The sequence below is a fragment of the Astatotilapia calliptera genome, chromosome 12 (genome assembly GCF_964374335.1).
Source record: "Astatotilapia calliptera chromosome 12, fAstCal68.1, whole genome shotgun sequence".
In the NCBI taxonomy this organism is placed as follows: domain Eukaryota; kingdom Metazoa; phylum Chordata; class Actinopteri; order Cichliformes; family Cichlidae; genus Astatotilapia; species Astatotilapia calliptera.
In genome coordinates this window covers 16,446,958-16,469,975 of record NC_137433.1, presented here as the reverse complement: position 1 = coordinate 16,469,975, position 23,018 = coordinate 16,446,958, and the positions used below count along the sequence as shown (strand labels likewise).

General features: G+C 43.0%; 1 protein-coding gene across 2 annotated transcripts in view; it reads right to left on the bottom strand.

Moving 5' to 3' along the window:
- bmp1a (bone morphogenetic protein 1a) overlaps nucleotides 1–23,018 on the bottom strand; it is a 30,107-nt gene that overhangs the window by 1,578 nt on the left and 5,511 nt on the right. Inside the window, exons 2-19 of one of the 2 annotated variants that reach the window (XM_026186954.2) lie at nucleotides 17,983–18,096; nucleotides 15,054–15,170; nucleotides 14,461–14,578; nucleotides 12,938–13,116; nucleotides 12,610–12,715; nucleotides 7,917–8,041; nucleotides 6,147–6,262; nucleotides 5,873–5,975; nucleotides 5,493–5,609; nucleotides 4,991–5,136; nucleotides 4,682–4,877; nucleotides 4,310–4,435; nucleotides 3,044–3,237; nucleotides 2,740–2,920; nucleotides 2,497–2,622; nucleotides 2,181–2,308; nucleotides 1,614–1,827; nucleotides 1,065–1,315 (exon numbers count right to left, since the gene is read on the bottom strand). In XM_026186954.2, the coding sequence (XP_026042739.1) occupies nucleotides 1,065–1,315; nucleotides 1,614–1,827; nucleotides 2,181–2,308; nucleotides 2,497–2,622; nucleotides 2,740–2,920; nucleotides 3,044–3,237; nucleotides 4,310–4,435; nucleotides 4,682–4,877; nucleotides 4,991–5,136; nucleotides 5,493–5,609; nucleotides 5,873–5,975; nucleotides 6,147–6,262; nucleotides 7,917–8,041; nucleotides 12,610–12,715; nucleotides 12,938–13,116; nucleotides 14,461–14,578; nucleotides 15,054–15,170; nucleotides 17,983–18,096 (2,657 nt within the window). The remainder of the gene's footprint in view (nucleotides 1–1,064; nucleotides 1,316–1,613; nucleotides 1,828–2,180; nucleotides 2,309–2,496; nucleotides 2,623–2,739; nucleotides 2,921–3,043; nucleotides 3,238–4,309; nucleotides 4,436–4,681; nucleotides 4,878–4,990; nucleotides 5,137–5,492; nucleotides 5,610–5,872; nucleotides 5,976–6,146; nucleotides 6,263–7,916; nucleotides 8,042–12,609; nucleotides 12,716–12,937; nucleotides 13,117–14,460; nucleotides 14,579–15,053; nucleotides 15,171–17,982; nucleotides 18,097–23,018) is intronic. The other variant, XM_026186955.2, reaches the window with a different exon arrangement.

The window sequence follows — 23,018 nt, the reverse complement described above, 5'->3', positions numbered from 1 at the left end:
GTTTGTTTTTTGCTTGAGCTTCATATTGAAGTGCACCGCTGCAGAAAGCTTATTTCTTCCCTGAATAGAGCCATATAATGTGTTGCTACACACATGCTTCAAAAAGAGGTAATTGCATTACGTGAGCACAAAAATATGAAACATTTGACCTAAGTGTTTTTCAGAACACCATTATCATGTGAAAATTGATTTTAAAAAATTAATTCGAGCAATCATTAGTTAAGGCGCCGAATCAGCTGCCCTGTGGTTGTCACAAAGACGAGCGTTGCAGTGTCAGAGCAGTCAAAGCCCGCGCAACCAACTGTAAACACACCGGACTGCCGATTAAAGCCGCCGGTGAAAATTCGCCACAACATAACGCCCTGTAAGTCTTGGTTTATTGGGAAAGGGATTTTAAACAAGAAGAAAGCGGCCCATTCTATTTTATTGTAGACCCAGAAACAATCTACTGTGTAACTGAGAAAAGCCTCGGGGCTGAAAGTAAACCTCCCCCACAACGTAATGAGTTTTTACTCTACTTTGGACTGAACTGTGTCAGTTTATTTCAACCTGTTTTATAAAAGGAAACTTGATTGAGGAGCTGCTCCCCGAGGAACCCGGGGTGTTACGTCCCCTACAGCGAATGACTCATAAGAATGTGCGTGAATAAGAGGCCAAAGCTTATTAGAAAATCTTGTAAATGAAATCAAGCTGTTCTCTAACCTGATGAAACTCGAGTTACTATTCCCCACAGGACTCATTGTTTCATAGACCAGCTGCAGCCTCCATCGGCTGATTATTTCACCGCTGGAAGTAAGTGCCAGAGAGTCCAGCGACACCCAGGGAGTGACCAGCTATGTTGACCTGTAGCCACCTCCCAAGCAGCACTCCTAAACTCAGGAGGAGCCCGCTGGCTTAAAGCCAGAATCAAAATCCCCAGGCCGGGTCAGAAAAGTCACCCCATTTTGACAGGATTAATAATTCCAACAACTCCCTGATAATTACATCCGGGCAGTCACGGTGCTTCCCTGCAGAAGGAGTTACCCAAAAAAGAATCTCAGAGAATTATTGGATAATGTTCTTACCCCTGAGCCACAGTAACGTCCCAGCCGTGGAGACTTTGTGTCAGGGCCATCGAAGAGCTCCATGTAATCGTAGCCGCAGTCCGCCTCTTCTTCGATCTCAAAGGTCTGGAAGATGAGCTCCACGCCGTAGCCTTTCTCCGCCGAAATCACCCACTCGCAGTCAGAGGCTCCGGGGTAGTTATTGTCTCCAAACTGGGCATGGGAGAACAGGTCCTTGGTTTTGACTTCCGCCTTTAGTTGACCTCCACACTCTGAACAGAAAAGTTGAGTTAAGCATTTTTGCAGAGAAAAAGAAGTGGGCTGATGGGAATCAGGGCCAGCTGTGCTTTTGTGTCTAGAGTCATCCTGTTACAAAAGGAGAACATGGTCTGAATCATCCCATTTTGAGACAGGGTGGTGAACATTGACCTACAAATCCTGGAAGAACATCTAAAGCCCTTCATGAGGTTTGATATGACTAATTGACTTAAAAATAACAAAAACCGATGAGAAACTGTACACTGTTTTTTTTAGGAGAAAAACCCCTGAATGCTGTAATATAACTCTCACCCGCAGTATGGGAAGCCTCAAAGCCTTTTTTCTGCACAGAGTTATCAGAGAAGAAGCGAATGAACAACTTGTTGCCGCTGGATGTGATGGGTGGAGGCTTCTTAGTCCCACAGAAACGACCCAGTTTCTGCGCTTTTCCATCGCGCCCGTCATAAATGTCAATGTGGTCATAGGCACACTCCAGGTGGGCCTCCATGTCAATCTCATTGAAGGCCTGTTAGAAATGAAGAGGAAGATAAGGCTTAGACATTAAAGCCCTTTGTCTTTTAGCGAGATAGTAAGGGAATATTTCTAGAAGATAAGAACTTAATTAACTCGGCACACGGAAGATCAACGCACGACATTGTTTCAGCAAATAACAGACTCTATATCTGTGGCACAGTGGGCAAAAATGCAAAAATAATAACAGAAGGGGGAGCCACACATCATCATTAGGAAGGCCATAACAGTTTCTGACATGAGCACAGTAAACACAGATGTCCTCAGCGGATTTAGCAATTCAATTATGCAGATAAAGCTGCTAACAAATAAATAAATGACTGACAAGCAGGAGGTTGTGGCACGTACGATTTTGATGCGGTGACCTGGAGTGGTGGTGAGCACCCAGGTGCATGCCTTTTTGCTGGGGTATTTATCTGGCCAGTTGGGGCTGGTAATAATGCCGCTCACACTATTCACAGTGTGATCACAACCAGCTGCAAAAAAAAAAAAAAGAAAGAAAGAAAGAGATAAAATGTCGACACGGTGCTCTGCGTCAGGCTAATCTACAATGGGCTCAAGCACTGCACTCAGACTGTTTATCGCTCTCACCAAAATCTAAGAAGAAGACGAGTAGATAGATCTATTCAAAAAGACAAAAGACAAAAAATGTTACGTGCAATACCTTCTTTGCAGTCGTGTCTGTTCTCATGCAGCACAAAACCACTCCTACACTGACAGCTGTAGCTCCCAAAGGTGTTGACGCACTCATGCTGACAGCCACCGTTCTCCTTGGAGCACTCGTCCTTATCTGCAGGACCACAGAGGACACAACAACGCTGACGACTGCTCGCTTTGAAGACTTGACAGGTTGCAGATCTGAGTGAGTGAAAGCAGAGACCGTGCAGAACCCTGCCAGAAGACTTACCTGAGAAGAACTGCGCTTTAAATCCCTTTTTGGACACCGTGTTGTCGGATTTGAACTCGATGCGCATGTTGTTGTACTGCGAAGTGATAGCTTCTGGTTTCTCTGCCCCACAGAACTTCCCGTGTAGCTTCGAGTCGGCCGACAGCCCGCTGCGTACCTCCACGTAGTCGTACTTACAAACCTGCACAGGACGTGTTATTTGGTTTAAATTACAAAACTCAAGGAGGAGAGAAATGCTTCATTTGCTATGATTAAGGAGAGATGCGTCGCAGTGACAAGGAGCAAAAGTATAGAACAAACCCACCCATTGTTCATTTAACATAACCCCAAATCTCACATCATTGCCCTCAGTCTCGAAGACGTCAAAGAGCAGAGTGATACGGTACTGCGTGGGGGCAACCAGCTGCCAGATGCAGTTCTTGTTTGGGGGGTACTCTCGGGGCCAGCCTGGACTGGTTATCGAACCGTTCAGCTTGGTGATGAAACCTCCACAAGCAGCTGGACACAAAAGACAGAAAAATAAGCAGCTTGATATGCGTGCAGGTGTCCACACACAAAAATAAATAAATACATGATATCACTGTATATTTCTCAAGGATTGGTTCCAAATGTTACGCTGCCATCTGAGATTTCCTTTGAACATAACAACCCTCGGAAAAATGTGATTACTGCCTGACCTTTCTGCCAAAGCTTTGTAGTAGCAACGCAGGATATAACACAACAGCAGCAGCTGGTGATACTCATTAGATCACTTGGCTATTCTTAGTTAATTCCGTCAGTCATTAACTAAGTAAAACAAAAAGCTGTGCTGACACATGGACTGTGTTGAAATCCAGAAATAATAATAGTGCACAATATCTAACAGATATCTATATAAGCACAGGTTTTAGGGATGATTTTAACTCAATTTAAACGCAGGTTTAAAATATAAAAAATGTATTTTAACCATGTAAAGCCTGAACCCTGAAGTTTACTGAAGCAAGAAATTGAATATTTGTGTATACGAGTGCATCAGTCATCTAAAACATAACAGGGGGTTAGTGCTAAAAAAACAAAACAAAACAAAAAAAAACTGTCTGCAAGCTTCATGTGGAAATATTGCACGTACACCATGAATGTATATCCTTTCTAATATGCATTATTTTAATATTAACACATTAATAAGAGAACTACATTCAGTTATGTGCATTTTTAATTCATTTTAATGTGTCCGTCTTTAATTTCAGGCCCCGTTAATTCAACATCAGCGAAATATTTGTACACACAGCAAAGAGATGGGTAGCTGGCTGACTTCCTGTAGAGGCAGAAAGGGATTAAATGGTAATGTTGTGCAGCTGTGTGTGCTAGCAGTTGGGTCTTAAACAACAACATATAATTTGAGGTAAAATAAAGCTTTCATTGTTGTAACACAAATCAGAAAAGGCCGTGGCTGGCCAGCACCACTATTAATGCTGGCTGTTAGGAGCAGGACTGACTGTACTTATTGTATTTGGGTGGCTAACTGTGTAAAGTGCTTTAGCATGTAAATGACATGGTGAGCAGGGCTGGTGACTTTTCTCCCTGTACTTACCCTCACAGCTGCGCTTGTCAGCAGCCAGCTCATAGCCTGGGTCACAGGCACACTTGTAGCTGCCTAGTGTGTTGACACAGCGTTGCTCACAGCGACCGTTGTCCGGCTTGGAGCACTCATCCATCTCTGAACACACAAAGATATGGCCCTTTTAGCTGGCCCCCCTGGCTCAGTGGCTTACGAGAGAAAACCCTCCAAAACAACAGCAGAGTTGGGCAAAGAGGGTCGCACAGAACGCAAAGGTGCAAGAAGAACAAGGATATATGAAAGAAAATTTAAAAAGGTCATGACCTACAGAGTGAATGTTGGAACATGCTTTAATTCAGATGCTGACATTCTCTCCTAGATGTTGTCAGCACTTAAAAAGTTCACCTTTGAAGAAGTTTGCAGCAAAGCCGGCCTTGTTGACAGAGCCATCTGAGACAAATTTCATCCACAGATGGTTTGAGCTCGTTTTTATGTCATCTGGCTTGTCATAGCCGCAGAAGCGGCCCAGCAGAGGGCTGTTTTCAGAAATCCCATCGCGCACTTCTAGATAGTCATATGCACAGCTGTCGTGTCTCTCAATCTAAAGAAAAGCAGAAGATTTGGTGTCAAAAAGGGGAAAAATTAGTCATGAAATCCAGAAGAAAGCATGAACACTATTCTGTTAAAAACATTAAAAATGCATTGGTGTCTTACCTCAAAAGACTGGAAGGTGAGGCCTACGTGGAAGCCCTGAGCGACAGAAATCTTCCACACGCACACTTTGTTTGGCCTGTAGTCATCGGGGTAGTTGGGAGACTGGATCTGGCCATTGTCCTTCTTCACCTCCCCGCCACAGATGGCTGCATGTGACAGTTAAAACAACACTGAGCTATTTCATTGCTATATCATCAGTATTTTCCTTTGGGAAAAAAATAAGGTGCTCACTGCTGATTCACTGATTTATGCATTGGGGATTAACTGAATGCCTTCACACTCACACACATACATCATCCCTTTGCACGGTCTGCAAACAATAGAGCTGAATGTGAAACCTGGCCAAGATCTGATTAATGCAGCATAAAATGCCTGACACATCAGCAGTAGGAGAGCCAAAAAGGGTTTTTTTGGGGGGTTTTTTGCTACAGCCTCTACACATATTGTTGGATGTGTGATCCGACCCTGCGTTCAGCATGCATGGAAGAAAATGAGTGCTCACCTTCATAAACAGCAGAGAAACCTTTTCCCACCCAGTTACTGCTGCTGCGGAACTCAATCCACAGGCGGCTGTCAATGGAGATGATCGGCTCGGGCAGCTTATCGCCACAGAAACGACCTGGGTCACAGGTGAAAACATAAAATCAAACATTTGAACCTCACAACATCCGCAGTACTGGCAGAAATCTGTCTCCAGAGCTCTACAGAACTTCACACGAAGCACACTGCATCCACCAAAGACTGCACCCAGCTTTCACTTGCAGCAGTTGTTTTCTGAAACTGAATGTCTTTTAATTTTTTTTCCCTTACACAAAAGTTGACCAGGAGACATCTGGAGGTTTGTTGTTCGTTAGCTGCTCTCTGAATTCAGTTAAAACTGACCTTTAAGTGGTGCCTTCCTCCAGTATCCATCTCTGATCTCCACGTGGTCATACCAACACAAGTGACTCCTGTACAAATCCATGGAGGTGAAGTTCAAAATGATCTTAATAAAAAAATAAAAACCCATTATTGGGACAGCAGGGGGCAAAGGTCACATATTGCTAAATCTCAGATAAATATGATGAAACCAATGAACTGCATCAACATGAAGGAGCCAGAGATTTGATTTGAGGTGCCTTTAAGCAAAGATCAGACACTTTCCGTAAGCTCGTACCTTTTCCCCCGGTGTGACTGATATTCTCCAGATGCAGTGCATGTAGGCCGAGTATCCATTTGGGAATCCAGGAGAGGAAAAATTCCCGCTGCTGTCCTGCAGGCTGTCTCCACATCCTGTGCACAGAGACAAACGCACAACTGCACATCAGACCCGATGCTCTGCCAGTCAGTCTCTGTCTGAAATCACCTAAGCTACTAAAAAAAACACAACAGCTCTGAAGTAGATCCTCTGAAACTTGCGGCTGCGGAGACAGATGCTTGATGCTGGAATTATAACACTCAATGTGAAGAAAAGGGCAGTGCTTTCATGTTCAAAGGCACATCTGCTGATAATATTCAGCCACAACCCCTCATCTCACCCATCCCCTCCCCCACCTACTCCAGATGATGATCACACAAAGGAAACAAGAGAGTGTGAGACACTTTCTCTGAGCATCTTCTGAAAATAAACCTGGCCCACTATAAATAACCCGGCCCTCTGGAGGATGTGATGCATTATGTACGTGTTGCCAGTGAAAAAAAACAAAAAACAAAACAGAAACAACCTTTAGTTTGATTGGCAAAACTAAGTGTGCGATGACTGAGTCCAAAACAATATGCAGCCTAGAAGAATGAGTGCGTGAGGCTCCAGCCAACTGGGGGAAAGATGCCTTTGATTAAGGCACGAGGAAATAATAGAAGGCTAGATTGGCATCTTCAGCTGTCCGTCTTGGGTGGCGTGTAAGCATTTACAATCACCCTTGGGTTTTTGTTCTTTTACCTTGAACTTCATTTAGTAAGAGTTAAGAAAACACTCTCCTTGCCTGTTTGCGTTCAAAGCGAGAAACCGACGAGCCCCGAGCTTCAAGCTGTGTGAAATAACGCTTTGTGCGGAGCTCTGCCAATCCTGAGCCATTAACCAACACACATTTGGGATGACAAACACTCCTAGGAATGCTGCATGAATGGGAGATCCATGGCTCTTTAAGAATTTTTTGTTTTTTCCAAGAACACATGGAGAGACTCACTACCTCATCCCCCCACAGCACGTGCCACATCATCCAGTCTTCCTCAGGAGACAGCGATTGCCATGATGAAAGAGACAGAGCACTTGCAGTGATGCACGTAGATACATTTAAAACTTCCACCTCTGCCCTGAAACCACACTGGATGATCCACTGTGGTGACCAAGCACTATGTTTACTCATTGAAACTGACTGCTCAGCTGTCCCAGCTTTACCTGCAATTAACTGTCTGACACCAAATGCATTCAGCAGAAGGCTGCTCTTCAACGTACATCTGCTAATGCTATAAATTGTGTTTACTTCAACAGCATCAGATTCTCTCTCCTCTGGAAGCATAAACACACAGAGAGCTTCAGAAAAGTACCAGGATTACATAACTCTCCTTAGTGTATAGCCACGTGGTTTACATTGTTGGGAGTAAACACGCGTGTCTGCACATCACAGCTTGTACAGTCATTTCGGTTATTGTCTTTAGAAGAACAGCTGTTCTTTTGCATCTATCTGGGAAAACAGACTGACTAACTTCCTGTCCCTGGGTAGTGTTTACACTCCTCCCTGCTTGGGAGTCTGGTACGCTATAGCTAAGGAACCGCACCACATCAATCGCCGATGTGCACAGCGTAAGCTGCATCTGCGGAGGCCAGGAGAAGTTACAGACCTCTCTCTTCCTCTCTTTCCTTCTTTCTCAGGGTTGTGCTATGCATACGTTCAAAAATAGACAAGAAAAACCCCATAGCAGACAAGAGCTGTCATTTTGGCCTTACTGGAGCACTTGTAGAGTTTGCGTGCCTGTGCAATATCCCCTTTGCTAAGTCTGGTTCTTTGGCCAATGGGTGGTCGCACGCCGTTCACATCGTAGCGTGGCAGGATGGTGTCCAGGAAGATGCCTCTGTAATTCAGAGAGAGAAAGAGAGAGACTGATGTTAATGTTGCATAAAACCCCAACTGCATGCGCACCCTCCTGCAGTCTACTCCAGCATGCACACATGCCACAAAACGTGTTTGTTCACAGGATTAGGTAACTTACCATCAATCAGTGCAGTTCAATCACTGTCAACATTAACTAAAGAATTAAGAGTTCTACATACCCAGTTAAAAAGGAGTGCTGACAGTCAGAAAGTCAGAAAGAAATGTGATTGCTTTTGTAGAAAAAAAAAAAAAGAGCAAATCCAACTACCAGACAAGACACACATGGAGTGCTCATTATCATGTTTACTTTCTGGATTAGCATTTAAAACAAGATTCAGGATATCAGAAAAAAGTAAAAGGCTTGTAATGAGATGCCATCAGAATTTATTTGTCTTTAACCAGCTGTTGCTCACCCACACCCATGTGGACACAAGAGGGTTTTCATTAAGATAAAGACCCAGCTGCTTGTACAGTAAGAAACGACCTAATTAAGATGAACATCAAACCTCTTATCTATGAATATCCCCACTTTTGATAGCATAACCAGTCAGTATATGCTTTGACATACTTTACTGTTTGACCCTTGCTCACTCTCTAATGAGGTTCATTAAAATTACGATACCATCTGAAAATGTTTCCTGCACTTTTACTCAGCATACTGAACGTTCAGTGTCCACATGTGTGCGCCTGGGCTTTGAATCTCCCTGCATCCGGTGCTACTCTGCAGTTTTTTCAGATCTACTCATCTCTTTGATATGGGACTGCTGTTGAATTTCAGTCTTTCTTTAAGGTTGAGGTCACACAGTCCATTTCAGAGGTTAATGCTCAGATATCATCCTTTGCGCACGCGCACGCGCACACACACACACACACACACACACACAAGCGATAGACCCAAAACTAAGAGCTTAAGCCCTTCTCCAGAGTTACTGGGAGTTCAAAATAAATTCCATAAGCCGCGGAGGCAGGGAAATGAACATCAGCCACATTCTTGATAAACATCCAAAATGAAAACTATAAAGATAAATAAAATTAGATAAAACATCTGCAAATGTTAAAAATGAGACAGGACAGAACAGTTAGTCCAGAAAGACTCCTTTTTACAAAGCTGCCTCACTTGACACTTTGCTAGTTTATCATCTTCATTTTTCTGTAAGTATTGGCAAGAAATGGTCTGGCTCCCTGGCTGTTCCCATGGTGACATGCCTATCAACGCCAGGCATGTGCAAACAGAGCAGCCTGAGCTAACAGTTTAGGCTCTGCCTGTCTGCGAGCTTCCAGGAGCCCGTATGCTGGCTGCTGAAGAAAAAAAAAAAAAATTAAAACAAAACAATGCCACTCCAGTCGGTGTCAGAAAAGACAAAAGGGGACACTGGCAGATCTCTATTTGAGCTGGCACTGCTCCACACACTCGTCCTAAAAAAAAAAAAAAAAAAAAAAAATCTCTCGAGCAAAAGGAGGGGGAAGGCAGAGCCATGGGTCGGGTAACACACCCGAGACAAAAAGCAAGGGATCAGCCCTGCTTGTCCCCAGGAGACACGGCAAAACATCAAGACAGGCCATGAAATCTTCCGAACAACACCCGCGGCAAAGGCCCTGGCTTCCCACGGTGATTTACTGTAAAACACAGAGCAAACACACCGGCCAACAATGGACCGACAAAGAATGACACTGGCACAGGTAAATCAGCCAATCAGCGCTGAAGAGAAAGTGCTTGGAATGACTTGTGAAAAGCCAACAGGAGCCCCTCGTCTGCTAATACAGCTCTGTGAAACATTCCCCGGCAGTGACAGCCACCGCTTCTCATTTCTAAGCAGCCTTTTTGGATCAGAGGAGTTTGTATAGGAACAGAGTCAGAGTTGGACTGAAAACAGATCAGGGTGGATTACCTCACATAAATATACCCCATTGTGCAGCCAGCTGTAGAACATACTGCAAATTTATAAGATTAAGAGCCTAAGTCCAAATGATGACCTGGGAGTGACCACAGCTAAATGGACATGTGCTGACCTGACTGAAATCCAATACAAGATAAAAACCATTCCCTCTTTAAAACCTCAATTCCATGGAAGTAGTGGGCTTTGTTTCCTGTAAACCTGGAAGCTAAGACAAGACAAAAGTTTGTTGTTTGCATGGAGAAGGAGTACAAATGTCTCTCTTCCCCTTTGTCTCTGTTCTGCAGTCTTTTTCTGTACACTAACAAACACTGGAAAAGCAGCAGTAATTCATCTCCGCTCGGCGTGAAGTGCATTAACAACCTACAGTTTGGATGCACGGGGCCAGGCAGGAATTTCTGCATACTGGCCTACATCCAGCCTCAGCCTCTGTTTAGACAAAGATTTACTCCCCACTGTCTGTTTGTTGCGAGAGCATGGCAGCTATCTGGGAAGAGGCCACAACTCTTAGACTGTAACCTCGGGCATGGGAGAGCCAGTGGTGGGAAATATAAAAATATATGCATGTGCAAAGCTGAGGGAAGGGCTAACAGCTGGTTCTTATATCAGGCGGAGGTAGTAATGATTATAGTCTGCGCTTACTTGTTTTTTTTGCTTTAACTTTAGGTGCCCAGAGATCAATTTACACCCATACTGAGTGACTGAAGGCTGTCTGGTAGATGGAGGGACAGTTCTACACACTAAACTAGTATCATATCCCGCACATGACATTAGGAGATGGCCATGATATTCACATGCCTGCAAACCTGGGTTGTAACAGCTTTCAAAAATAATTTAACATATACTGCCAAGTTGTCTTGAAGCCACTTGCAGTGAGTGTAGTGCTGCTTTTGGAATTACAATAATGAATCAGCAGCTGAAAGAGTCAAATACTCCTAGTTCCTCTATTCTGGCTTTGTAGTCATCCAGATGGTAAAAATACTTGAAATTAACCACAGTCCCTGATGACTAGGTCAAGAAACCAGGCTGCCTTGTGTTAGTCATGTACCTTTTTTTCCCCCCACCCGCCTTAGATGGATCCTTCATCCAACACTGTAGCTAACCAGTGATGTGCTAAGCAACAGCACAACATCTGGCAGGCCTTCCCATAGAATACAACAGGGAGTGAAGAATGAGGTCAGCCGATGACAAATTTAAGTATCACTAAGAATACAAACAGTTCCTCTTTTACAAGCGCATGTTTTTCTAAGCAACAAGTTTCTGGAAGATTTAATGCCAAAATTTCAGCTGGTCCTCTGCAGTTCTTTGTACTGACGTTACTGTCCCAAGTCTATGACGCACAAATTTCAAATCATGTGACTATTTAGTTTGTAAAGCATTAAAAAGGAAAACATTTGCATTTTTTATCCTATGTAGATTATTTAGGGATTAAAAAAATGCTGCTAGGTGTGTGAAGACATTCAGTTTGGAGGTAGTCATAACACCAAAGTGCTGTGAAGATGCCAAAATGTTCCACTCCAGAATATAGGTCTCTGCAGTAACCTTGGGTGACATCATTTGTCCCACCATGAAAATCTTTTCAAAGAACTCTTAGGACCATAATGAGGTGGTTTATGGATGAAACCCTTTACGAGAAGCTTCACACAACCTTGAAGGTGGTGTCCATAAATGCTGTTGTGATGAGGCAGGGCTACTGTTGCTGAGCTAGCTGCTTTATTGGGGCTGCTACTGCAGGAAAAAACAGCAGGAACCAAACAAAGGAGCCTTAATTTAAAACAGGCAGTGTGAAAGAGCGAGTATATCCCAGACAAACACTTTTACTACGCCTGCAAAAATTCACATCTCACTTTTCTTATTTAGAGTTACAATGTGTCTATTGTCATACTGCTAATCCGGCAAATGCCAAAATTAAAGCGAGAAGTGTAAATGATACCGTTTACAGGTAAACCCTATAAACAAAGACCACAGACCAGTCCAAAGAGACCCAGTCACGGTCTGAAATGGAACCTGGCATCCAAGTTCTTCTTAGTTTCCTCCATTTACCTGATATACGACTCCCAGTACACCAGCAGGTAACCTAACCTTGTCCAAATATCACTTAAAAATCATAGTACTACTTCTCCAGTTGACTTTAGGCTCAATGCAATGTGAGGATTTATTAATTTATTTCTTTTAAAATGTCATGCCAAAAGATATCGGGTAGAAATCGGTTTATTTTTGCACTTAGTGACAAAAGACACTAAATCAACAGCAAGCTTTGAAATTTTTTAGCAATTTCTTGTTAAGAACAAATATGCCACTGCTGTAGATTTCTGTAGATCAGGTTGCATGTGCTGGTCTGGTGTGTACATTTAATATAGAGTTTAATATGATGAGCTTGTACAGCTGCACTGATCTCTACTGGACTTTCTAGTAAAGAAGTAAATACGTGTTTTTTTAATTTATTTCTTCCTACAAGAATTGGGATTTGTGCCACATTACTGAGCGGCTGCTCGCAGACACAAACCTGGAGCATTACACACCAGTGCAGTCATGAAACATGGAAATGGAAAACGAGATGAGACCAAAGTTGGAAATGGTTCAGTCTGACTCGCTCTTAGACTAGTTCTCATGTCTGGGGCTTATGGAGTTGAACTTTGGGTTTGGCTCCTACCTGGAGAATGTATTCCTGGCGTAATGCATGATACTGTCAAAGTCATAGACTTCTCCTAAAGAGTCCACCTCTCCTGGCTCCATCTTCAAAAAGTTATATTCCTGTCCTGTAAAAGAGAAAAATTCAGACCGAACCCTTACGTCAGGCGTAAATATAGACTCTCAGGATTAGGTTCATGAAAACACTTCTGCAAGTTTGTGGCGTTTTATTCTTAGCTCAGAGTGTGTGAATAAATGTGTGACTCTTAATATTTTATCTAACTCTCTGTCTCCGTCTTTCACTTACACACATTATTGCTGGGGGATCTCGGAGAAACCTGAGGTCTTACCTGGTTGAATGTTGTCCCTGATAATGCTGACGTGATCATCTCGGTCGGGTCGTGTGTGTTCGTGCCAGAACCCAATAACATGACCTAATTCGTGCACCACAATGCCAAACTTGTCACAGTTTTTCCCTATGGATATGGCCTGGGGGCCCCCTCCGCGGCGACCCACATAGGAGCAACACCTATGAATCAGCAGGCAGACACACATGGAAACACAGGCAGGCAGTGTGTAAGTCAAAACACAGAGACTAGACTTTATGCTTCACTTCATTTAAAAAAAAGAAAGAAAAAAAGTAGTGAGTGGAAAAAAACGAGGTTAGCAAAGAGAGAAAAAGGAATGCATCTCTGACTCTATCTATCTCAACATGCTGCTTATGTATATAATAAAACTAGAAAAGAAATCACCTCAGAATCTCTGCTCTGTTTTATAGTCGACACATACAGGAGTGACATTCATTCAGCTGTCTGCTAGTGGAAACGCTGAGAGTAACTGAGGAAGCTGGCTGCAGCGCTCCATCTCGATGTGACATGAAAGGTTGAGTGTGGGAGCCTGCAGGATGGGCACACACATAATGGCCCTGTGGGCCAGACAGCCGCTCTCTAATTACAGCGAGCCAAGTCAGGCTCTCCTGAGACACGCCTTGAACTTTGCACAGGACAGATGGGGGCCTGCTGAATATGCAGCAGAGTCAAGCGTTCCCACTGCTAACCGCTGCTGCCTGTGCGGATAATGTCATCGTTGTTGCTCCAGAGGCCAGCAACTGGGCTAAAAATGGCTTTTAACAGTTGGCTAGAAAAAGTTTCATGAGTTGCATCCTTTTTCCTGTTGGTACTGAATGATATAAATCAGCAGGAGGGGTACATTTGAGTAATGACATGATGGTATCCGGCTTGTGGACTAAATCTGAGAGGTTGATATGTTCCCTGGAAACCTCTTTAACAACTCTGACTTCCTTTTCTCAAAATCCTAAATGGATTTGCATTCTTCAACACCAAATGTTTTAATGAAAAACTGTTTCACGACGGCTTACAAAGAAAGAGCCCTGCACATCCAAACAGGTTGTCAATAGTCGCTTAGCAACGAGAGCCACCACCAGCACTTCCCCTGCGTATCTGTTTAAAGAGAAATGCTGAGTGGACACCGAGCCCGACTTTCAGCAGAGTGCAGCAAACAGGCAAAGGAAGTCTCTCCCTCGTGCCCTGTCCTGCACACCGGGTATGATTTAAGCACTCAGTGACTGATGCAGTGTGATGATCAGGCACAGGAAATTCCTGCCCACCGAATGGTTTGCGCTTTAAGGGCTGGCAGGGGGGCAGAAAAACAAAACAAAACACCCAAACCCAAAACAATTCCTACTGACTGCAGAGAGACTGCAAGGAGAGGATGAACAATGGAGAAACTCTGCTGAGCAAGAAGCAAGGAAAAGCATTAGGGCGCTAAATAATTAGCTGCAGACACTGAACAGAAACAGGCCGTTGTTCAGCTCCTACTGTACACGTGGGAGCTTAAAACCCCACTGACTCACCCACATGGTCGGTAGGTGAAAACAATATAGCTTTCCTCAGTCGTCTTCTCAATAAAGGTCACACAGGTGTGCTTCTCCCAGTGCCGCATGGCTTGGCGGAATATAGCCCGCTGGCTGCCTGAAAGGGAAGTCGGAGAGGGTGAGAAAACGCACTCCCAACAGCATTTCATGGAAGAATGGAGATGAATAGAAACACAGTGAACAGACGAGGCTTAAAAGTAAAGTCATACCAAGTTCAAAATGTGCCTTTCTCATCGTTAACCACCATCACACACACGCAATTTAAAGAGTCCCAAAATGTTATATTTATCATGTCAAGAATTCAATATTTGGTTTGCTTTTTAATAAATTGCACAACTACAAGCATACAATTTTTTAGGCGATGTAACAAGATCGCACAAGACCTCAGAAGTAAATACGGTTATTTCTAGAAGCAAAACACTATGAAGGGTACCACGTACTTTACTTTGCAGACATCTAGTATTGTTTTACAGATTATAGTTTACCGTGATTTGTGACTTTAAATGGGAATGAATGATGCTAATTATGTTTACCACATCTGGTCACACGTGAGCACATTACATGTTACTTACCACTAAAGTTTCCACTGATGACATAAGGGATGACGCCGTCGGGCCAAATGCGCTCCGGTCTGGATGTGGCAGCTCTTTTCCTGCGCCGTGCACCTTGCCTGCTTTGAATGTTTGAGCCTGAGGATTTGAACCAACCACGAGACAAAATAAAGATCACTCAGAGCATTCCTGGGTGAAAAAAACCCCCAGCCGTTCCTCCAACATTGGCACAAAGAGATAACAAGCTATGCTTCTACTTAATAGATTCCATTTTTTTATTTGCAAAAACCAAAGGGCTTTCTTCAAGGCTTGAAGCCGGTTATATTAATGTTGGCTGGTTATTAAAAAACTAATTTAAGTAATTACATTAATTCCATCAAAGAGACAGTTCAAATAACACTGTACTTCTCGTTGTGCGCTGAATGGATTTTTATTAAAGCCGAGTCTTTTCTTCTTTCAAATTAATTTTAATGTCACTCATCCTCACATAAATGCCACCATACAGACTAAGCCCCCACCTAAACCTGGTTATTATTATTATTATTATTAAAGAAACATCCTTATGCGAACCTCAACTTTGATAAACTTGCAGAACAAGCATGAGCTCAAAGTGCATGTGATGAATAAGCCACAAGTGGATGTAGGCTTAGTCAGTCGATCTATTAAATGATGCATATTTGCAGAAATACAGATGGAAGTGATTTATCTGATGAAGCAGTTACTGCTGTGGTTTTAATTGGGATCTTGCATTCTACGTTAGGACACCAATTTAACTGGTAGAAACAACAAACAAAAGGTGCCAATGATTTATACGTAATTGAGCAAAAAAACAATTAAATTCCTGCGGCAAACACCATCAGGGGGTTTTTCTTGTATTTGTAACATCATCCAGAATTATTATTAATAATTCTGGATGATGTGACTCTCGATAATGTGGTGTGTTGCAACTTCACACAAAATCCCCTATAAAAAAAAAGAAGTGACTCCAAACATGAGGAAATCTGTAGGAGTGAAAACTTCAGCAGTCTGATGACCTTAAACTTCTGAGAAAGCCCATTAAACATATGCACCAAGTGAATTTAGTGCGTGCGCTGGGATGAAGTCATTTTTCTTACACAATCATATGTTTGTAAAGCTTAACAAAGAACTGTTGTACTGTCACATTATTCTTTTATTTGGCCAAATCATTTAATGTATTACAGAGAGCTGGGACAACGTCTACAGTTCCCAGATAAAGGCTCCAAAGCTGATTTCACTTAGTTTTTCATTTTGCAGCAAAGATGTGTAAAATAAATGTGTCATCACTGTGAGTTCTATTAACAAAAACCAGCAGAATCCATTTGATATAAGGGTGCTTGTCTAAACTTTATTTTAAAAAAAATTGTGTAACACTTCTATTAGAAAACACCTATTAACACACTGACCTATGCGCTTTGTGGTTGAGGTACAAACAGACATCACCTTCTTCCAAGGTGTACAATTATTAGAAACTTTATTGGGAAACGTCACCTGGGTGACCCCGATGAAGGCCTGAAGCTGCAAAAACAAGCGCTGGTTGTTGTTTCATAGCTATACTTGAAACGGTGCGGCTCGGCTCATCTTCTCTTAGTATATTTGATTAACACGCATGCCGTAGATTGCAGCACGCTTTTTAAATTTGCTGGAACAATGTGTTCTGTTGAATTTCAGTCCGCAGGACTAAATCTTAGCAGCCTGGCGAGATCAATTAGCACGTACACTTGTGCATGTGTTGTGGAAAAGGCTGATAACAGCCAAATCTGCTCAGCTAACTGATAAGAAGTCCTGGGGAGGCAAAAACTTGTGCGTGATGTGTTAATTAAAATAAAACGATTAAATCTTCCATGTTCGTCCGTATTTAGACGGGGAATGTTCTGGGTGGTGTTTTTTTAGGTCAAGGCTTTAATCTGAAGATAAAGTACCCAAGACTTTTAACTTGACCTCTAAAGTGACATGATAATTGAGAAAAATGACATATCAAAGTTATCTTCACTGCCAATTAGGATCCACACCTGTGCAGGGTGAGCAGGTATTGATATGCGTGCAGCCCGAGGCGCCAAGCGTTTCTATGAATGAATGTTGATCAGGGTGGAAAACAGCCACCTTGTGCAATGCACAGTTATACCGGCTGTGTTTTCCTATTTTGAGCTATACCTTTCCACTGCTTAACACTCGAATTTGCTGTAACTAAACTGCTCAAGCACACAGATAATTATTCAAAAGGTGAGGCTGAACTTGCAACCTGCTTCTGATTCACGAGTCTCATCTTAATTCCCCACCTTGGGTCAAAATTTATACTAAAACTACTAAATACTAAAAATCAAACCAACACGGTGAATACTTTAAGCTGCTGGAAATGTATTCATAATCCCCTCCCCCCCCGCAAAAAAAAAGTTTGCTTTCCTTGGCGCGCTTATTAACTCGAACAAACAGCACTGCTCAAGCACAGACAGATGTGGATATGCTTGTTGGTTCATGTTCGCTCAGAATTTACAGGATTGCGAAGTCCACTGGTCCCGGCTGACTCACAGCGGTTGATTAAATAGCACTTTTCACTGGAGAACATAAAACTGACAAAGCCCAGCAATCATTCTTAAACATGATGCTACAGGTGTAGCAACGTAATGATATCATCACAGTTGTAGGCATAAACATTTTGAAGAGGGCTCATTAAAAACACAAAGCTGCCTTCCGGCAGGTGCTGCTGGAGCCGACTCTCAGTTCGAGAGGTTGGAGCGGTTTTACGGCTGTAGTGTTGGGAGCACAACGTCTTTGTCTGCAATAATCACCCAACAATGTGGGAACCTTGTTCATTTCAGCTCTTTTGTTGCAAATTTAGACTAACAATATAATCTGCTTTGCCTTGGTGCTACAATAACTACATTTTACATCATACTGTAACCTCAGAGGTCTTTCTGTCTGTTGTTGTTACCTGTATTTGTGCGATTAACAACCTGGACGGTTCTCGCTGCCAGATCTATTATTCTGTCCACTTTAAAGAATCGCAGGTCTTCCTCATCCAGAGCAATGTCTCCCAGAAAGGCAGCTGAAAGAGACACACAGAGACAGCACATGTCAGACTATGTGTAAGGCGATCGCACAATATGAAGCATCCGTTTGCACAGTCCTGTAGCCTCAAGCTTTTCCTGCTGCTCAGACTGGGAAGTCCAGCCACACACACACACACACACACACACACACACACACACACACACACACACACACACACACACACACACACACACACACACACACACACACACACTTCACTCCTTTCTGGACTCTGGCTCTGTTTACTCTCTTTATTGTGGAACCCAAGTAAAGTTGTGAAACAGAAGTGTGTCAGTTCAGATAACAGGAAGGCTGCCTTGTATTAACCCAGTTACAGGACAGAAAACAAAAACAACACACTGACTTGTGTAATGCATAGAGCATGAACTTGATAACCTACTGACATGATTTATGAAAACGAATCGAGTCCGGAAGGTAACATAACGTACTGTGCCGTGGCACACTTGGATAGTTAATGGAAGCTATCAAATATGCTACAATGAGACACCGACACTGCCTTGACCGAGTAATATGGGGCACCTTGAACACGTAATAGCTCTTTAATGGGGCCAAGGAGAGAGAGAAATAACTAAACAGTCCCACTTAATGAAGAATGTCCTTTATTAGATTTTTTTTTTTTTTAAACTAAAAATCTCCCGTTGCTAGAAGTCCACTCTGCAGAAACTGGGTGCTTGGTTTTACGGGCTTTTAACACCAGCACGTTTCCGGAATTTATAGCCAGGCCTGCATGCAGGACTTGGGAGGGGATGGGGAGTGGGGCCATTTCTAGAGAAGGCAAAGAGGCTGCACTGTAATCCATCGCTAACCAGGACATGACAACTTGAGAAGGAAGAGAGGAAGGCGGCACAAGAACAGGGAAGGCAGCTGTGGAGCAGAAAGAAAATGACAGCCTTCTGCATGCTTGTTTGGTGGGTTAGTGTGATGGAGGTAGAGACCAAACCCTCAGGGGGCAAGAAGCCCAGAGGACCTTTAAAATGCAGAGTACATGGGAGTGATTTATAGCGGGCGTGTTTGTCAGAAGTTTTAGTCTGTGATCTTAAATCTGACACCCCAATGCAAGGTGTCCTTACCGCAGAACACACAAGAAATTAATTTTGTTTCATTCTGAGCTCAGGATATTTTTGGTTTCTTTAAATGCAACACGTACATTTGGCCAGATATGACAGTTTTTTCCCAGTATGTGTATAAAAGTTTTACTGAGGTCTGAGACAAGAGAGAAAGGGATGGAAAGCACAATAGAGACACAAAAGAAAACCCCTACTTGGCTCTGGCATTCAAAGGAGTATTATTGAAACAATCTGGAGCTGGCTCTGGTAGATGCAGGCTGTTTTGTTTTTTGTTTTTTTCTTTCTTACCCTGAAGGTCCTACAAGGATGCACAGCTGAATGACTTAATTAGAGGCTAATGGCACAATAGGAAAAGGCGTTTGTGACAGCTGGCATGGCAGGACACGCAAAAAAAAAAAATTCCAGAGGTCCTCTAATTTCTGCAAGTCAAAAAAAACAAACAAAAAAAAAACCACAACAAAAAAAAAGAAACTGTCCAAATCTGAGACAAAACAGACCTCTCACAATCAGCACTCACGCTGACAGCCACTGCCAAAAACACTACTGTTAAGGGACAGCAACCAGATGTTGAGCAGTGGAACAAAAGGACTTTTTTTCCCACTTTTATCTTCGGATTATTCGATTCCCTGAACTAACCGAGTGCTGAAAAGAACAGACAATACTTCCAAGTTACATAAGACAACACAGACAATGTATAAAACACTACTGAAGCAGAAAAACTGGACAACACGTCCTTTCACGTGTAACGTTTCGGTATCTAACGTGAAAAGCAGCGATTTAAAAAAACAAACAAAAAATAAAAACGGGGTGCGGGCTTTCTCCCACCCCCTGCGCTCTCCGAGTCCCAATCATCCACAACTGTTCTGGAGACAGGCCGGTTAATCCGCAGTGTCATTGTTCTCAGACAACAGTGGAGAATGAAGTGAGCAAATGCACAGCCCGGTGGCATTATGAACTCATTTCCCCCAGGCGCAGCAGTCGTCCTGGAGACGCTGTTGCAGGTTTATGGAAAGACTCTCAGGGATTGTGAATTAATCCCCTTGTCTCCTGGCTTTAATTATCCACAGACACAGGGTTTTAGGATTCTTTTGTGTACAACTCTGGGCTGGGAATGAGGACAGGCTATGGAGAAAGGTGATAAACTTGCATGGAAACAGAGCGCTGACATGATGCAAAGTACAAACACAGTGAGATGGCAGGTTACAGCCAAATGAGTGCGGCAGATGGCAAGTGATCACCATGGAGTACAGTGCTGCATCTCTTTCCAAACATTTTTCATTACCTAATTGACAACAGCTGCAACTAGAATAATAATATTAATATCCATGCAGAATAGCTGGGTGAAGGCAGTGTGCTTTCTCTTCTCTTTTTGTGCAATAATCCATGCACCTTTTGCATAAGAATGCAACTTAAACACACATAAATACAGGACCGATCTTTAAATCAATGGACTGAAAAAAATAAATTGACATCTGATTAAGTCCAACCTCCCCCATCACTGTTTTTTTTTTTTTTTAAGTTAATCTAAACCATCCTAATCCTTCTCATCTTGGACTGCCCATCAATCAGCATATCCAGTCAGATTACACATGAGACCTCAATCAAATTAATCCCATTGATTCGTGTAATGCCCTAGCCTCGACCTCTATGGTGTCAAATACTCCTGGACTATTCCCATAAATCTCCTTCCGTGAATACCAGACCACGACATCTGCCACTGAAACCTGCACAAACATCAATACTAAGCCTAAACAGACACTGAAATCAGCCTATATTTAGAAGGCCAGTTCCACTCGGGAGAACACGGTTTACAGCATCCCCCCAGTATGTGACCCAGTGATTACAGATGGGAAAAACTTGGCTAATATGCAAGCACGGAATGCATCACAATACCCGGCACCGCCTTTCACCACTGTGTTTGCTGACAAATGCTGCAATTTGAATTCCAATAGAGGTCAGTGGTATATTGAGGTAAGGCAATTACCATCTGATGAGTGTATCACTAAGTTTTCCCAGGTAGAAGCCCCCCAACCCTCTCAAGAGGAGCTTTTGTTTCTTTAGCAGCTGTTTGAAACTGAAATACACACAAAAAAATAGTCAGGTAAAAAAAGTCTGTGCAACAAGAATAAGGAAACAAACTAAGGAATGAAGAGTGTGATGCCAGTTAGCTGTCCTTTGTGAAAACACCAGCTGTTATTTATGCTTACCTTGACATTTTCTAACACTGCAATTTGAGCACAGGGCAGGAGAAAGAAAGAAACTGCATATTTGCACTGCGCTCGCTTAAAACAAAAAAATGTAACAAATGTGTAATTAGAAGAAAGCTTCTGACAAAAGTAACAAACTACTGCTCGAGATTCAGGCAATTATTTTCCAATAAAAGCCTGACGTCTCGTCGCCCACAGCTGCGATCAAGCCCGAGCTGCTGTCATCGCCCTGCAGCGTCTATCGTATTGACAGAGGGGCTTCAGTTGCAAAGGGCACACAGCGAGAGACTGCCGCCCCTTTAACATTTCACACTCCATCAAGCCCATTAGCAGATTGGATTTCCCAGCTCATCCTCGCCACTGATTACTGATATACCCCGCTACCAGTCAAACTACCTCTAATGATTCACCAGCTCTCCAACCATTTCTCTCCCCCCCAATGCCAGCACTACACACTACTTGAGCTCCTTACACAGATGAATAATTCAGTGCCAGACCGTAAGGATTCTCACCTTTGACAAAACGTATTTTCACCATCCAGGCTTAATATTTCAGTTTAGACCACTCTTTGCATAACACATCGTTTCGTGTGAGTTTTTCTCAGAACAGATGTGCAAACAAAAGTTTAAATGAGCTTGTGGGTGAACTTAATCTGGGAGTAATCCTTAACTCATAGCTTTCCAATAAACAATAACCATCTGCAGTTAAAGAAAAGACCTTTAGTATTCATTACAGGTGGGGGAAAGAGAGAAAACAAAAACAATAACAATTCAACACAGCACAGATGAATCGTTCCGGGAAAACTAAACAATGAAGGAAAAACTGTTAGGTTGCTCATCATTCCAGACCAATTAGGCATCATTTGAGCCACTTGAGTGAGCATTGGCAAAGCATTCAGGCTCTGCACTCACCCTTGGCTTTTCTGTAATGCAAGATTAGTTATTACTTAGCTCTGACGACAAACATATTGTTCAAACTAAAGCCCTGAGATCACGCCTATAGATTGGTTCCCTAATCACTTGAACCCTGCGGAGAGAGAAGTGGCAGGGGCTCTTTAATGTAAAAACAAACACTCAGTGTGGGCTCGGCTATACGGCCTGCATTCCATGATAAAAGAAAAGCATCTGCTTAAGTGTTGCTTGAGGGCCTCATCTTGAAGTTCAACAAGGCAGCCCCATCACCCCAAAGCAGGAGCCGGAGATAGAGCTGGATAATGAGCGGCATCTGTTTTGAACTGCTGTTTTCCAGCCACTTGGATTTTGTCCTTACACATGGGATGCCAGCATGTAGCTGATTTTACATCTACAGGATTGTTAACCTTTACAAAAATGCAAAAGCATCACAAACATACAGCTTAAGTCATTTCAAATGAGTCACAGTCGGATACCAAAAGGTGAGGGGTGACACAACTCTCTGTTGATAGCGACAAATGCTTCATGAGCAGAAAGCAGACCGGGGTGAACGTACCAGGCCCCTTCATGAATGGGTCGCACTAACCTCACCTGGGATAGTGTGGCACGGTAAGACCGGCCTGCCCTAAATCTTGTTGCCGTGCTTTCTCTTGGCAAATGGTGAATGACCCCGTCTGTCTTGTTTTGGCCAGTCTGAGTGAAATGGAAGAA